The following is an 18,166-nucleotide window of genomic DNA, read 5'->3' as shown; positions in this document are numbered from 1 at the left end:
TATAGCCTCGCTACTGTTATAGCCTCGTTACTGTTATGGCCTCGCTACTTGTATAGCCTCGCTACTTGTATAGCCTCGCTACTGTTATAGCCTCGCTACTTGTATAGCCTCGCTACAGTTATAGCCTCGTTACTGTTATGGCCTCGCTACTTGTATAGCCTCGCTACTTGTATAGCCTCGTTACTGTTATGGCCTCGCTACTGTTATAGCCTCGCTACTGGTATAGCCTCGTTACTGTTATAGCCTCGCTACTGTTATAGCCTCGCTACTGTTATAGCCTCGCTACTTGTATAGGCTCGCTACTGTTATAGCCTCGCTACTGTTATAGCCTCGCTACTGTTATGGCCTCACTACTGTTATGGCCTCGCTACTGTTATAGCCTCGCTACTGTTATAGCTTCGCTACTGGTATAGCCTCGCTACTTGTATAGCCTCGCTACTGGTATAGCTTCGCTACTGGTATAGCCTCGCTACTGGTATAGCCTCGCTACTGGTATAGCCTCGCTACTGTTATAGCCTCGCTACCTCGCTACTGGTATAGCCTCGCTACTGTTATAGCCTCGCTACCTCGCTACTGGTATAGCCTCGCTACTGGTATAGCCTCGCTACTGGTATAGCCTCGCTACTGTTATAGCCTCGCTACTTGTATAGCCTCGCTACTGTTATAGCCTCGCTACTTGTATAGCCTCGCTACTGTTATAGCCTCGCTACTTGTATAGCCTCGCTACCTCGCTACTGGTATAGCCTCGCTACTGTTATAGCCTCGCTACCTCGCTACTGGTATAGCCTCACTACTGGTATAGCCTTGCTACTGGTATAGCCTCGCTACTGGTATAGCCTCGCTACTGTTATAGCCTCGCAACTGGTATAGCCTCGCTACTGTATATAGCCTCGCTACTGGTATAGCCTCGCTACTGGTATAGCCTCGCTACTGTATATAGCCTCTCTACTGTTATAGCCTCGCTACTGTTATAGCCTCTCTACTGTATATAGCCTCTCTACTGTTATGGCCTCTCTACTGTATATAGCCTCACTACTGTATATAGTCTCTCTACTGTATATAGTCTCTCTACTGTATATAGCCTCTCTACTGTTATAGCCTCTCTACTGTATATATCCTCTCTACTGTATATAGTCTCTCTACTGTATATAGCCTCTCTACTGTATATAGCCTCGCTACTGTATATAGCCTCGCTACTGTATATAGTCTCTCTACTGTATATAGCCTTTCTACTGTATATAGTCTCGCTACTGTATATAGCCTCTCTACTGTATATAGTCTCACTACTGTATATAGTCTCTCTACTGTATATAGCCTCTCTACTGTATATAGCCTCTCTACTGTTATAGCCTCTCTACTGTATATAGCCTCTCTACTGTATATAGTCTCTCTACTGTATATAGTCTCGCTACTGTATATAGTCTTGCTACTGTATATAGCCTCGCTACTGTATATAGTCTCTCTACTGTATATAGTCTCTCTACTGTATATAGCCTCTCTACTGTATATAGTCTCGCTACTGTATATAGCCTCTCTACTGTATATAGTCTCGCTACTGTACATAGCCTCTCTACTGTATATAGCCTCTCTACTGTATATAGCCTCTCTACTGTATATAGTCTCTCTACTGTATATAGCCTCTCTACTGTATATAGTCTCTCTACTGTATATAGCCTCTCTACTGTATATAGCCTCTCTACTGTATATAACCTCTCTACTGTATATAGCCTCTCTACTGTATATAGTCTCTCTACTGTGTATAACCTCTCTACTGTATATAGCCTGTCTTATTACTGTTGTTTTATTTATTTACTTACCTGTTGTTCACCTAATACCGTTTTTGCACTATTGGTTAGAGCCTGTAAGTCAGCATTTCACTGTAAGGTCTACTACACCTGTTGGTTAGAGCTTGTATGTCAGCATTTCACTGTGAGGTCTACTACACCTGTTGGTTAGAGCCTGTAAGTAAGCATTTCACTGTAAGGTCTACTACACCTGTTGGTTAGAGCCTGTAAGTAAGCATTTCACTGTGAGGTCTGTTGTATTCAGCATTTCACTGTAAGGTCTACTACACCTGTTGGTTAGAGCCTGTAAGTAAGCATTTCACTGTAAGGTCTACTACACCTGTTGGTTAGAGCCTGTAAGTAAGCATTTCACTGTTGTATTCGGTGCACGTGACAAATAAACTTTGATTTGATTTGACATAATACATGTTTCTCTCTGTATTTTAGTTGCATTTACACCATTAAATTTAGTTTGTCATTTTTACAGTTGTTGACTGTGTAATTGCATACAAGGAATATTTACCATTGAAGGGTAAACTGGAGAGGGGAGCAACAAGATCTCACTTCAGTATTCAACATTTGTCCAGAGGGGGATTATTTGTTTAACCTTTATTTAACTAGGCATGTCAATTAAGAACAAATTCTTATTTACAATGACAGCCTAGGAACAGTGGGTTAACTGCCTTGTTCAGAGGGAGAACGACCGATCAGGGATTCAATCTAGCAACTTTTCAGTTACTGGCCCAACACTCTAACCACTAGGCTACCTGCCACCCCAAAGTCTATTTGTGAATCAAATCAAATCAAATTTATTTATATAGCCCTTCGTACATCAGCTGATATCTCAAAGTGCTGTACAGAAACCCAGCCTAAAACCCCAAACAGCAAGCAATGCAGGTGTAGAAGCACGGTGGCAAGGGAAAACTCCCTAGAAAAGCCAAAACCTAGGAAGAAACCTAGAGAGGAACCAGGCTATGTGGGGTGGCCAGTCCTCTTCTGGCTGTGCCGGGTGGAGATTATAATAGAACATGGCCAAGATGTTCAAATGTTCATAAATGACCAGCATGGTCCAATAATAATAAGGCAGAACAGTTGAAACTGGAGCAGCAGCACGGCCAGGTGGACTGGGGACAGCAAGGAGTCATCATGTCAGGTAGTCCTGAGGCATGGTCCTAGGGCTCAGGTCCTCCGAGAGAGAGAAAGAAAGAGAGAAAGAGAGAATTAGAGAGAGCACACTTAAATTCACACAGGACACCGAATAGGACAGGAGAAGTACTCCAGATATAACAAACTTGTGAAGGGACTGTAGGTAAGGGTTAATGTTTGGCATAGGGTTACAACTGAAAAAAGGAGTGCCTAGCACTGGGATTGAACCCGCTATCCTCGGATCTGCAGCTCACAGTTTACTAGATTGTAATAGGTGCTCACGTTGCCCCTAGTGGACGGTATTGAAGACATCTCCCTACTAGATGGTAATAGGTCACATTGCCCCTAGAGGACATTATTGAAGACATCTCCCTACTAGATGGTAATAGGTGTTCAAGTTGCCTCTAGTGGACGTTATTGAAGACATCTCCCTACTAGATGGTAATAGGTGCTCACGTTGCCCCTAGTGGACGTTATTGAAGACATCTCCCTACTAGATGGTAACAGGTGCTCACGTTGCCCCTAGTGGACGTTATTTAAGAATTCTCCCTACTAGATGGTAATAGGTGTTCAAGTTGCCCCTAGCGGACGTTATTGAAGACATCTCCCTACTAGATGGTAATAGGTCACGTTGCCCCTGGTGGACGTTATTGAAGACATCTCCCTACTAGATGGTAATAGGTCACGTTGCCCCTAGAGGACATTATTGAAGACATCTCCCTACTAGATGGTAATAGGTGCTCACGTTGCCCCTAGAGGACATTATTGAAGACATCTCCCTACTAGATGGTAATAGGTGCTCACGTTGCCCCTAGTGGACGTTATTGAAGACATCTCCCTACTAGATGGTAATAGGTGCTCATTTTGCCCCTAGTGGACTGTATTGAATTGCAGGCACAAGACATCTCCCGAATAAAAACATTTAATACTGCAGTGGATTTGGTGTGACCCCTTTTGGGCGGAGAGGCCCAATCATACTCTATCAATGCTGTGCAATTGTCCAAACAAAGGATGTGCTCTCTTAAGAGTTGCACAGTCATTACAGGCTTGTCATCCACTTGTGGACGTCCTAACATTTGCCACATGGTGGCTTAATGTTACGGTCGGGGGTGGGGGGGTTTATGCGGTTGGCAACCAGAACGTGTTAGTTTCCTTTGGGAGACTGCATGTCTGGGTGGTAAACAGCTGATACGTGACACTGGGCAGAGTGCTCCACGCAGGAAAGGCCTTCAGTCACAGCCGGTAACAAGGTTTATTAATCACCTGGCATCCTGCCCGTCACTGCGGCAGACATTTTGAAAACTCCTAGCTTTAACTGCGCTGTATGTAAGTTAAGTTTTGTTGTTTGATTTTTTTTTGAAGAAGAAGAAGAACTTTTGGTTCCGGAACAGTTTAATGTGTTGAAGCGTTTTGTTTCTTATTCTCTTCCTCCTCCTCCTCGTCCTCGTCCTCCTCCTCCTCCTCCTGCTCCTCCTCCTCCTTGTCCTCCTCCTCCTCCTCCTCCTCCTCGTCCTCCTCTTCCTCCTCCTCCTCCTCCTCCTCCTCCTCCTCGTCCTCGTCCTCCTCTTCCTCCTCCTCCTCCTCCTCCTCCTCCTCCTCGTCCTCCTCATCGTCCTCTTCCTCCTCCTCCTCCTCCTCCTCCTCCTCCTCCTTTGTCTGAAGTTATTTTTCAGCTGCCTTCATGTCAAAGCAATCTCAGTTTCTTTTTCTCCTGTCCACAAGCACATGGTTATGCGCACAGACAACCTAATACTGAACACAAATGCTTAGTGAACTGCAGGGAAAGGTAATCCAGATTTTCCATCTGACAAGACATCATGGGGGAGTGTTTGTGTGTGTGTGTTTGCACGGGTGTGTGTGTGTGTGTGTGTGTGTGTGTGTGTGTGTGTGTGTGTGTGTGGTGTGCGTGTACTTGTGTGTGTGGAGCCTTGCTGCCTGCCCTGGGGGACTTATTGGCCAATAGCCCGACAAACCCAGTTCCTGTTGAACTTCTGACTAACTCCCACCAGAGAGGGACTGACCCCCAGCTGAGACCCCTTTAATGAGGAAGTTTATTCATCCCCCTTATAACACGCTGTCACACATTCAGTCTCACTCTCATCCCAAAAAATACAAAGATATGTACCTACGTATAGTCCACATGCACGCTCGCTGCCTCTCATCTCCCTCACACACACACACACACACACACGCACGCACGCACGCACACACACACACACACACACACACACACACACACACACACACACACACACACACACACACACACGCGCGCGCGCGTGCGCACACACGGTATACAAAGGAGTGTGTTCTGTTCAGGATACATGTCAACAGCTGTGGTCATCACCTCCCCGTCCTACTAGCTGGTCTGGTGTGTGAGAAACATGGCTGTAGCCATACAGGCTTTTCAGTGGATTAAGGGACTTTGGCTTCCTCTTTTAATGTTACTGTAATACAGATATCAGACTTTGGCTTCCTCTTTTAGTGTTACTGTAAAACAGATATCAGACTTTGGCTTCCTCTTTTAATGTTACTGTAATACAGATATCAGACTTTGACTTCCTCTTTTAATGTTACTGTAAAACAGATATCAGACTTTGGCTTCCTCTTTTAATGTTACTGTTAAACAGATATCAGACTTTGGCTTCCTCTTTTAATGTTACTGTAAAACAGATATCAGACTTTGGCTTCCTCTTAAAACAGATATCAGACATTACTGTAAAACAGATATCAGACTTTGGCTTCCTCTTTTAATGGTACTGTAAAACAGATATCAGACTTTGGCTTCCTCTTTTAACGTTACTGTAAAACAGATATCAGACTTTGGCTTCCTCTTTTAACGTTACTGTAAAACAGATATCAGACTTTGGCTTCCTCTTTTAATGGTACTGTAAAACAGATATCAGACTTTGGCTTCCTCTTTTAATGGTACTGTAAAACAGATATCAGACTTTGGCTTCCTCTTTTAATGTTACTGTAACACAGGTATTAGACTTACAAGCACAGTAGATTATTCAGAGGTGGAATAGGGGTGTAATGCATGGATATGCAGTATTCCCATTCCAATGTACGCCCATCCCTAATGAATAAGGATCATTTCCTGACAAGATGACGAGAGTCGCACCTGTTTCTCTACTGGTGTTCTTGTGATTTTTGGCTGCACCTTGTCTAATGTTAGTTGAAATACTGTCTACTGCATTCCTCAAAAATTGCCCAACATATTGCCTGAAGCAGGTGCTATACATTTGAAGTAATACCGTAAATAATTTTTATAGTGCTTTTCTAAAACTCAAACACTCAAAGAATGTGAATCATTTTGAGTAGTAGATTCTCTTCCAGTCCATTTAGGGCCAGTAGATTCTCTTCCAGTTCATGTAGAGTCAGTAGATTCTTTTCCAGTCCATGTAGGGCCAATAGATTATCTTCCAGTCCATTTAGGGCCAGTAGATTCTCTTCCAGTCCATTTAGGGCCAGTAGATTCTCTTCCGGTCCATTTAGGGCCAGTAGATTCTCTTCCAGGCCCTTCCAGTCCATTTAGAGCCAATATATTCTCTTCCAGTCCATTTAGGGCCAATAGATTATCTTCCAGTCCCTTCCAGTCCATTTAGAGCCAATAGATTCTCTTCCAGTCCATGTAGGGCCAATAGACTCTCTTCCAGTCCATGTAGGGCAAATAGATTCTCTTCCAGTCCATGTAGGGCCAGTAGATTCTCTTCCAGTCCATGTAGAGCCAGTAAATTCTCTTCCAGTCCATGTAGGGCCAGTAGATTCTCTTCCAGTCCATTTAGGGCCAGTAGATTCTCTTCCAGTCCCTTCCAGTCCATTTAGAGCCAATAGATTATCTTCCAGTCCATGTAGGGCCAATAGATTCTCTTCCAGTCCATGTAGGACCAATAGATTATCTTCCAGTCCGTTGAGAGCCAATAGATTCTCTTCCAGTCCGTTGAGAGCCAATAGATTCTGTTCCAGCCCATTTAGGGCCAGTAGATTCTCTTCCAGTCCATTTAGAGCCAATAGGTCCATGTAGTAGATTCTCTTCCAGTCCATTTAGGGCCAATAGATTCTCTTCCAGTCCATTTAGGGCCAGTAGATTCTCTTCCAGTCCGTTTAGGGCCAGTAGATTCTCTTCCAGTCCATGTAGGGCCAATAGATTATCTTCCAGTCCATTTAGGGCCATTAGATTCTCTTCCAGTCCATTTAGGGCCAATAGATTCTCTTCCAGTCCATTTAGGACCAATAGATTATCTTCCAGTCCATTTAGGGCCAATAGATTATCTTCCAGTCCATTTAGGGCCAATAGATTATCTTCCAGTCCATGTAGGGCCATTAGATTCTCTTCCAGTCCAGGGTAGGGTAGCCTAGTGGTTAGAGCGTTGGACTAGTAACCGGAAGGTTGCGAGTTCAAACCCCCGAGCTGACAAGGTACAAACCTGTCGTTCTGCCCCTGAACAGGCAGTTAACCCACTGTTCCCAGGCCGTCATTGAAAATAAGAATTTGTTCTTAACTGACTTGCCTGGTTAAATAAAGGTAAAAAAAATAAAAATTTTTTAGGGCCAATAGATTCTCTTCCAGGCCCTTCCAGTTCATTTAGGGCCAGTAGATTCTCTTCCAGTCCATTTAGGGCCAATAGATTCTCTTCCAGTCCATTTAGGGCCATTAGATTCTCTTCCAGTTCATTTAGGGCCAGTAGATTCTCTTCCAGTCCATTTAGGGCCAATAGATTCTCTTCCAGTCCATTTAGGGCCAGTAGATTCTCTTCCAGTACATTTAGGGCCAATAGATTATCTTCCAGCCCATTTAGGGCCAATAGATTATCTTCCAGTCCATTTAGGGCCAATAGATTATCTTCCAGTCCATGTAGGGCCAGTAGATTCTCTTCCAGTCCATTTAGGGCCAATAGATTCTCTTCCAGTCCATTTAGGGCCAGTAGATTCTCTTCCAGTACATTTAGGGCCAATAGATTATCTTCCAGCCCATTTAGGTCCAGTAGATTATCTTCCAGTCCATTTAGGGCCAATAGATTATCTTCCAGTCCATGTAGGGCCAGTAGATTCTCTTCCAGCCCATTTAGGGCCAGTAGATTATCTTCCAGTCCATTTAGGGCCAATAGATTCTCTTCCAGGCCCTTCCAGTCCATTTAGGGCCAGTAGATTCTCTTCCAGCCCATTTAGGGCCAGTAGATTATCTTCCAGTCCATTTAGGGCCAATAGATTCTCTTCCAGCCCATTTAGGGCCAATAGATTCTCTTCCAGGCCCTTCCAGTCCATTTAGGGCCAGTAGATTTTAATTTTTTCTACCATCAACAGTTGCCTGTGTAAGTAAATCATTGATAACATTGTCAGATAGGAGATTGCCAGCGGGGAAATCTCAGAGAAATCAAGGCCTCTCATTCTGAAGTAATGATTGTTTGGCTATCCCACATTACATACACCTGTGTCAGGTTAAGTCAGGGAACAACATTAACCCAAAAATCAATAAACCTTTCGGTAATCCACAAAGATTTGTTCAATGATAAACCCGCCATCTTTAACCTTTGTGCTTCAGCCAGAATGAATATGAATCTAAAGAATGCATGGGGTCAGTTTGGCCGAGCGTGCATCGATTGTCCTATCCCCGGTTGAACACACAACAGGCATTGCCAAGCCAGCCATGCCTGAGCTTTTTACCTTGTGTATATATGCTTCTCAGTGGATCAAGTCAGGCGGCCCCTCTCTCTTCCACGGACATATTGGTTTTTTCTAATTGTTTATTTTCTTTAGAAGGACTCCCTAAACTTCTGTAATAATCATTGCCAAGTGACGTCTATTTTCTGTGGAGAATCTGCGTGCCTGTGGTGGAGGGGTCGACCTTCCATAATAGAGGGGAGGGGAGGGGGGGGGTTCTGTTAGGAGCAGGAAGTCCGCTGTAGTGACTCTAGGGACATATTCACTGAATGACGTACCATTATTATTATAGTTGTTATTTATTGTTATTTATTATTATCATTATTATTATAGTTGTTATTTATTGTTATTTATTATTATCATTATTATTATTATTATAGTTATTGTGATTTATTATTATCATTATTATTATTATTATAGTTGTTATTTATTGTTATTTATTATTATCATTATTATTGTTATTATAGTTGTTATTTATTGTTATTATTATCATTATCGTTATTATTATAGTTGTTATTTATTGTTATTTATTATTATCATTATTATTATTGTTATAGTTGTTATTTATTGTTATTTATTATTATCATTATTATTTTTATTATTAATATATTTTTATATTGCTGTGGATTATAATAACAGTTAGCATACTGTAATTACTATTACCTTGGTAATGGTATATGAGTTATTACTGATGTAATTTCATTATTGTTCAAATCTGTTTCAAGCAGATTGTCAAATGTATTAAAAGTCATTATATTATTGTAAACCATTATAGCATTATAGCATTATAGCATTATAGCATTATAGCATTATAGCATTATAAAGCGTTTCGTACCTTTTAATAATGCCATAGCTTGTTATGTCTCCAGGTTCATGATGTGTGATGGTGGCCACGGTCGGCCTTGATGGTGTTGCTGGCGGTTCTCATGTCCAAACCAGGAGGATTCCTGACCTTGTTTACCGCACAGTGGACCGTTGGTGAGTTCACGGTCAAACGCTCAGTGGACTCAAGCTCAGCGATCACGACAGGCAGGTCGAACGTGTAACACACACCTTCAGCTGCTGGTCGCCAAGCTCCAATCTGACAGAACATTTTATTTGAAAGTGTAGATTTGTGGAAGAAGCTGCGAAAACCAAGTGGAGGTTTTCAGAAAGAATATCTCACTCCCAAACAATTGTGCAGAAATGATGTTGAATGCCTGCAGCCATATTGCCACTGTGTCAGCCTTTGTGTGTGTGTTTCAGTTAAGGCTTAAGATGGGGTAATTTTTGCTTTAAACCTCGAACAGGATGTTTGTGGGGAAAACGGGAGGGTGTGTGTGTGTGTGTGCGTGCGCGTGCGAGTGCGAGTGTGTGTGTGTGTGTGTGTGTGTGCGTGTGCGTGTGCGTGCGCGTGAGTGTGTGTGTGTGTGTGTGTGTGCGCTTAGGTGCTGTGACCATGGTAACTTATCCTTAAAATCTCTCTCTATCTCTCCCTATCTCTCTCTCTCTCTCTCTCAATCTCTCTCTATCTCTCCCTATATCTCTCTCAATCTCTCTCTATCTCTCCCTATATCTCTCTCTATCTCTCTCTATCTCTCCCTACATCTCTCTCTATCTCTCTCCCTATCTCTCTCTTTCGCTCTCTCTCTCTCTCTCTCTATCTATCTATCTCTCTCTCTCTCTTTATCTCTCTGCCACTCTCTTTCTCCCTCTCTCTCTCTCTCTTCTCTGCCTCTCCCCCTCCAACCTTTCTCTCTCTGGATCTATCAGGCAACAACAACCTCACGGGCCTCAGGACATTCCAGACCCAAGCCGCCATCACACATCGCCCCCCCCCCCCTCCCACCCTGCAACCCCCCTTTTTATACTGTTACATACTCAAGAATTACTGATGACACTTTGGTTCCAGTCCAATACATAAGACCTTATGATGCCTTATGAGAATGACATAGTCTAACATACAGACTATGTTCCAATATCCCTGCTAGCACACACACTACCGTTCAAAAGTTTGGCGTCACTTAGAAATGTCCTTGTTTTTGAAAGAAAAGCACTTTTTTCTTTGATCCATTAAAATAACATCAAATTGATCAGCAATACAGTGTAGATATTGTTCATGTTGTAAATGACTATTGTAGCTGGACACGGCTGATTCCAGCTAACACAACGTGGATTTAGCTAACACAACGTGGATTTAGCTATCACAACGTGGATTTAGCTAACACAACGTGGATTAGCTAACACAACGTGGATTAGCTAACACAACGTGGATTAGCTAACACAACGTGGATTAGCTAACACAACGTGGATTAGCTATCACAACGTGGATTTAGCTAACACAACGTAGATTTAGCTAACACAACGTGGATTAGCTAACACAACGTGGATTAGCTAACACAACGTGGATTTAGCTAACACAACGTGGATGAGCTAACACAACGTGGATTTAGCTATCACAACGTGGATTTAGCTAACACAACGTGGATTAGCTAACACAACGTGCCATTGGAACACAGGAGTGATGATTGCTGATAGTGGGCCTCTGTACACCTATGTAGATATTCCATTAAAAATCAGATGTTTCTAAGTGACCCCAAACTTTTCAACTGTAATATATGTATGCTAGTGTTCTTATTGGAACATAACCACACACAAAAAAACATAATTGACATTCATCAAACCTTTTTTTAAATTGATATGAGCCCATACACGTGTGTATTACTTTAAAATACATTCAAGAGTGGAAAATTTGGCCATATCAGTTGGGATGAAGTGTTTCTGAATTTATACCTGTGAGTGCAAGGCCTATGCAGGCATTTTTGAAAGTCTTATGTAAAAGAGGATGACCAAAATGTTACCAGATTATATTATTATTGATTATTACCTTTCTGTACTACCTTTCCTTATTATTATTATATTAATTATTATTGATTATTACTACATGTTGAAGCTTAGCCCCCCCCCCCCCCCCCCCCCCCAAAAAAATGGAAATGCTGTAAATCTTTAGATATTTTAAAGTTAAACCAAAACGTATTTTTGTAATCAATCCAAATGTTTGAAAATGTTCTGATTTGTTTTCTGTGTAATCAAGTGTGTGAGTAATAACGTTTGAGATCCTCGGTCTTTCTTACTCCTCGTGTGAGTGCCAGTCCACCGTGTAATGGTCGATTGCTCTGCCACACTAAAGCAGTCGCATCAGCTCGCAGGCGTGCGCTTATCTTCGTATAGTAACGATTCTGATTGGTCGTGTAGCTTTGTGTTAATCCTTAAGCCTTTTTATAAGTGGAGACACTAATATAATGCCAAACTTGTTAGTTCCTACTTGTCATCATACAAAATGTACATAGTATTGTACTGCAACAATTGGCTGCTCAACTCCAACCCCTGAGAGAATTGGGCTATGGAGTTGAGCACACCCGTTCTACACCAAATAGCAGCCAATTGTTCACGGTAAATTGATACCAGGCTATAATTAAGCAATAAGACCTGAGGGGGTGTGGTATAGGGCCATTATGCGGAGTGCCTGGATATACAGCCCTTAGCCGTGGTATATCTTTGCAATATACCCCCAAGTTGCTTTATTGCGATAAAACTGGCTAGAAACATGTAAAAATCCATGTTTTTTCATACCTGTGGTATACAGTCTGGCTTTCAGCCTGTTAGCTTTCAGCGCTCGAACCACCCAGTTTATCATCCAAGATAAGCAATTTCGGGAACCATGCCAACATTAAAATCTACAAGAGTACAGTATCTAGTCACCCTTAAGACAAATGTTTGTCTTACGTATGCAATGCAGGAACGGAATTTGTCCGTCCTGCGTACTTGCGTTGCGTTTGTAATTACGGGACAACACTAGCTAGGATCAACATTTTAGCATAGCTATGTGTAGTTCTTGTATTGCCTCGGGTATGTCTTGGGCTTTATGGGAGACTTCCAGATTCAACCTACTCCTGGATTGAAAATAGGCTTCTATTGGGACTCTCTATTGAAAAAACGGTTTCATCCTGTAGTAAGATTGTTCCAGCATATTAAACGTAAACCAGGACAATACAAACAACACTGACCAAAGGCGTGTTTTTGTAACGTAGAGAACTAGGATAGTGGAATTATTCCATCTCAACAGCTATGTAATGCTCATATCCTCTGATTTTCATGAAGTGTGCAAAAAAATGTTTTTCCTGCATGCCTCTCGTTGTCACTCAAAATAGCATCCTAGCATCCTGAAAAGAAAAAGCTTTTCAAATGTTTCTGTGTCTAATTAAGTGAAGATTCAACCTCTGGTTTTGTCAAGTTTCAGTATTTTTTACTTAAATCAGGGATGGGCCCTTGGATCGTCCCTCCGCCCTCTAAACTTTCCATCATGATCGAATTACTGCCGGGGGGGGGGGGGGGGGGGCATTTCTTTTGTTAGTCAGTCTCACTCAGATATCATGCTAAAAACTGCAAACATTTCTCTCCACCTTATTGCAAAATATGTAGAATTGCAGGAAGTGAGCTAATTTTCCTCTCCAGCCCATGACAAAATGAGGGGCAATTTTTTGTGTGGCCCCCACCCTTATCAAAGTTGTCCATCCATGACTTAGGTGGATGATTGGAATAAAAAAATGACGTTTCCTGTTTGCCGAGTTCTTGGTTAAAGACTGCAATGTAGTTGGCTATACGAAGCTCTGTTCATTCTGTGAAGCTTTAGGGGTTAAAGCCTTCGTTCTGGTTGTTCTTGTACTGTAATCTCAAAACTAAAAATATGCAGTCTTGTATTTTCATGTTATGTCCAATAAATTAGTCAAGGATCTCACACTGAACCAAGAGTGTAATAATAATAAAAAAATGTGTCTAATATGGATGTTGGCGGGAAAATCTATAAGGCATTTACAAATGAAACGCCGATGTGAGCATCGTGAATGCGTCCCATGAAGTAATATCCCATTTAACACAGACCCAATTAACCTTCCAGTTCATAAGAGTCACTGTGAGTGCCTAAAATGGATTGGCTGATTGATTGAACTTTACTAGTCATGTTAAAATCATGAGTTTGTAAGTGTTTTAGTGGATGTGATGTGATATAGTGAGTCCCATGGAATATTAATCTCAAAATATTAAATCCTTTTTTAAATGAAATATTACCCATCCCGCTCTCACCACTTTAAAATATTGTTTAAAAAAAAGAATCCTTTTACCAGTTTACAACGTGAATTGACAATAACGCTATTTGGAACCAGTTTGCCAGAATGTATCTGGCAAATGTTTTAGAACCATATTTTCTCCTTGATTTAATGATTGTACTCCGTTATCACACATATCGTTATACCCAGATAGATCTTGGGAAATGGCTGTAATAGCGTTATTGTGAAGTCAATTCACGTTGTAAACTGAGTTAAATTATTTTTTTTTTACACAATATTTTGTTAGCGACCTAAAAAAAAAAGACCTATCTTAAACTGGCTGTTTTCTGGTTATCTGACCAGATAACAACTAAAATATGATGATATCATCGTGTCTCTACTTGGTTGTGATCTGGTTGTGTGACGTCTACAACCAGGAAAACAGTTTAAAACCAGAAAATGTCTTCACTGTAACGTTGCGTGCCACATTTTACCCATTGGGATGATCAACTGTAAATCAGAGTGAGAATATGTGAAAGGAAAGTACATATTTTCACCCAGTGTCACCTTTCAAGACGCAACTGTTATGTGAGTTGAAATAATCATTCAGTAGAATGGAATTATTTTGTTTGATGTCCTAAAGCTACTATAGGACTAAATGGGTGTTATGTGCATGTTTCTGAATTTTTTTTTTTGCGGGGGGGAGGGGGGGGGGGGGGGGGGGGGGGTTGTTCAATGCATACTGTTGATATTCACGTTTTGCCAATGTGAGGAGAATACCTATTTCAGTGAATTGCAGGGGTTGTTTGAAATTTTTATTGTTAAAACCAAAAAAAAGATAAGAAAAGTTATGAAAATGAAGATGTAAATGAAGATGTTCGGGGCATCAGCCATTAAAGATTGATGTTGCCATTGTTGTTGCCTTGCTTTTTTTTCTGTTGAGTGACATGCAAACATGGTCAATTTTTAAAAAATTAAAAAATGATTAGGTATTTTTCTTAAAACTGCATTGTTGGTTAAGGACTTGTACTGTAAGTAAGCTGTAAGGTTGTATTCGGTGCATGTGACAAATACAATTTGATTTGATTTGATTGTGAATGTGTTAATGGTTCTAGTCTTTTCCATGATCATTCTTGATACTATAGAAGTTGCCCATATCCACAGATCTAGGATCAGATTCCCCAACCCCCAAATCCTAACCCTAACCATTAGGGCACACCCCAGGGGTACGTGCAATGCCGTCGAGGGTACAACCAATTAAAATGTGATTCACATTTAAAAAATGTCAAAAATTATTCACTTTTTTAAATGCATTTTTTTATTCACGTTTTCAAACAGTACATTTATATTTTCCACCGGGGCAATACATTTATATTTTCCACCGGGGCTATACATTCATATTTTCCACCGGGGCAATACATTTATATTTTCCACCGGGGCAATACATTTATATTTTCCTACGGGGCAACACATTCATATTTTCCACCGGGGCAATACATTTATATTTTCCACCGGGGCAATACATTTATATTTTCCACAGGGGCAATACATTTATATTTTCCACCGGGGCAACACATTCATATTTTCCACCGGGGCAATACATTTATATTTTCCACCGGGGCAATACATTTATATTTTCCACCGGGGCAATACATTTATATTTTCCACCGGGGCAATACATTCATATTTTCCACCGGGGCAATACATTTATATTTTCCACCGGGGCAATACATTTATATTTTCCACCGGGGCAATACATTCATATTTTCCACCGGGGCAATACATTTATATTTTCCACAGGGGCAATACATTTATATTTTCCACCGGGGCAATACATTTATATTTTCCACCGGGGCAATACATTTATATTTTCCACCGGGGGCAATACATTTATATTTTCCACCGGGGCAATACATTTATATTTTCCACCGGGGCAATACATTCATATTTTCCACCGGGGCAATACATTTATATTTTCCACCGGGGCAATACATTTATATTTTCCACCGGGGCAATACATTTATATTTTCCACCGGGGCAATACATTTATATTTTCCACCGGGGCAATACATTAATTTTCTCTCGCTTGAGTAACCTCGTTTCACTACCATAAAATTAAACCATCTAGTGTTCAGCGAAATAACAACACAATGTCAAATACAGGTAGCCCAGTCAAATAATTAACATCCAATCACATTAACCGTTACTCATCCAATCACATTAACCGTTACTCTCTCTAGGGAAACCTTCACTCTTGCTCAGACATTTAGAAACAAAACAGGACATTTTGAAAAATAAACCACGGGAGTTTTTTGAGCGAGAATAAAGATGACTTTCGAGTAGTAAGACATGTATAAAAGCAACAGATATCATTAATAAGAAGGTGCTAGAAGCGTCTTATATGGTGAGCTACCGAGTGACTAGGACAGGCAAGCCCCATACTATTGTGGAGGACTTCATTCTCCCTGCTGCTGCGGATATAGCTGGAACAATGCTGAGGGAAAAGGCCCCAAAAAACTACAGACAATGCCTTAATCAAACAACATTGTTTCACGACGCATCAGTGACATGGCAGGAGATGTTTTGAAACAATTACTGCTTGGCATACTTGCCAATGAATTATATGCGTTACAACTGGATGAGTCAACAGATGTGGCGGGCCTGGCAAAGCTCCTGGTATATGGGGGGTCAATTGAGGAAGACATCCTCTTCTGCAAACCACTGGAAACCAGGACAACATGAGAGGATAATTTTTAAGTGCTGGACAGCTTTGTGACATCAAATGGACTTTGGTGGTCAAGATGTGTTGGTATCTGTACTGATGGGGCAAAAGCCATGAGAGGGAGACATAGTGGAATGGTAACATGCGTGCAAGCAGTTGCTCTCGACGCCACTTGGGTACACTGCAGCATCCACCGAGAGGCTCTTGCTGCCAAAGGAATGCCTGACAGCTTGAAATAAGTTTTGGACAATACAGTGAAAATGGTTAACTTTGTTAAAGCAAGACCCCTGAACTCTTGTGTATTTTCTGCATTATGCAATGATGTGGGCAGCGACCATGTAACACTTTTACAACATACTGAGGTGGGCTGGTTATCAAGGGGCAAAGTATTAACACGTTTTTTTAAAATGGAGAGACGAGCTTCTTTACTGACCATAATTTTCACTTGTCTGACCGCTTGCATGATGATGAGTTTCTCACACGACTGGCCTATATGAGTGATGTTTTTTCTCAACTGATTGATCTGAATCTAAGATTACAGGGACTCTCTGCAACTATATTCAATGTGCTGCACAAAATTGAGGCTATGCTTTAGAAGTTGGTACTCTTTTCTGTCTGCATTAACAAGGACGATACACAGGTCTTTCTGTTGTATGATTTTTTGTGTGCAAATGAACTCAAGCTAACAGACAATGCCAAACATGAAACAAAGCACCTGAGTGAGTTGGGGTGCGCAATTACGCAGGTACTTTCCCGAAACGGATGACACACACAACTGGATTCATTATCCCTTTCATGCCCTGCCTCCAGTCCACTTACCGATATATGAACAAGAGAGCCTCATCGAAATTGCAACAAACGGTTCTGTGAAAATTGAATGTAATCAGAAGCCACTGCCAGATGTCTGGATTGGGCTGCGCTCAGAGTATCCTGCCTTGGCAAAACGCGCTGTTAAGACAATGATGCCCTTTGCACCACAGTGGATTCCCGGCCCTCACTAGCATGAAAACTAAATACAGGCACAGACTGTGTGTGGAAAATGATTTAAGACGCTCTCCAATACAACCCAACATTGCAGAGTTATGTGCATCCGTCCAGCCACACCCTTCTCATTAACCTGTGGTGAATTATTCACACTTTTTGATGAACAGATAAGGTTTTATATGTAAGACGGCTAAATAAAGAGCAAAATTATTGATTATTATTTGTTCCCTGGTCCTATAAGAGCTCTTTGTCACTTCCCACAGGTTGTGACAAAAACTCACACTCATTCTTATGTTTAATAAATATATTGTATAGTGTGTGTGTGTGGCAGGCTTACAATGATGGCAAAAAACAACATTTGAGAGTGCGCTGAACCTGGTGCTAGAGGGGGTGCAGCTGACCCTGGTGCTAGAGGGGGTATGCAGCGTGAGGTTGAATGTTTGAAGGGGTACGGGACTATAAAAAGTTTGGGAACCACTGCATTAGGACAATAAAACAAATCTGACCCTGGAACTATGGTTAGGGGGCAACTTCTACACCTAGCTCAGAGAAGTGGGACCGTCATTCCCCTTTACCCCTTGGGTGGCAGGTAGCCTAGTGGTTAGAGCGTAGGGGCGGCAGGTAGCCTAGTGGTTAGAGCGTAGGGGCGGCAGGTAGCCTAGTGGTTAGAGCGTAGGGGCGGCAGGTAGCCTAGTGGTTATAGCGTAGGGGCGGCAGGTAGCCTAGTGGTTAGAGCGTAGGGGCGGCAGGTAGCCTAGTGGTTAGAGTGTAGGGGCGGCAGG

General features: G+C 41.7%; 1 protein-coding gene across 2 annotated transcripts in view; it reads left to right on the top strand.

Annotated features, from left to right (window-relative positions):
• Nucleotides 1-12,628, top strand: part of LOC139379112 (RNA-binding protein with multiple splicing-like) — a 66,206-nt gene extending 53,578 nt beyond the window's left edge. The window contains exons 8-9 of one of the 2 annotated variants that reach the window (XM_071121938.1): nt 9,464-9,572; nt 10,347-12,628. Coding sequence is in view for 1 of the 2 variants with exons in the window: in XM_071121939.1 (XP_070978040.1) it covers nt 9,464-9,500 (37 nt within the window). In the remaining variant the exon portion in view is untranslated. The remainder of the gene's footprint in view (nt 1-9,463; nt 9,573-10,346) is intronic. The other variant, XM_071121939.1, reaches the window with a different exon arrangement.
• The last annotated feature ends 5,538 nt before the right edge of the window (nt 12,629-18,166 follow it).

Source organism: Oncorhynchus clarkii, chromosome 21 (assembly GCF_045791955.1).
Source record: "Oncorhynchus clarkii lewisi isolate Uvic-CL-2024 chromosome 21, UVic_Ocla_1.0, whole genome shotgun sequence".
Classification (NCBI taxonomy): Eukaryota; Metazoa; Chordata; class Actinopteri; order Salmoniformes; family Salmonidae; genus Oncorhynchus; species Oncorhynchus clarkii.
Note: the sequence above shows the minus strand (reverse complement) of the source record. Positions and strands in the feature narration are given on the sequence as shown.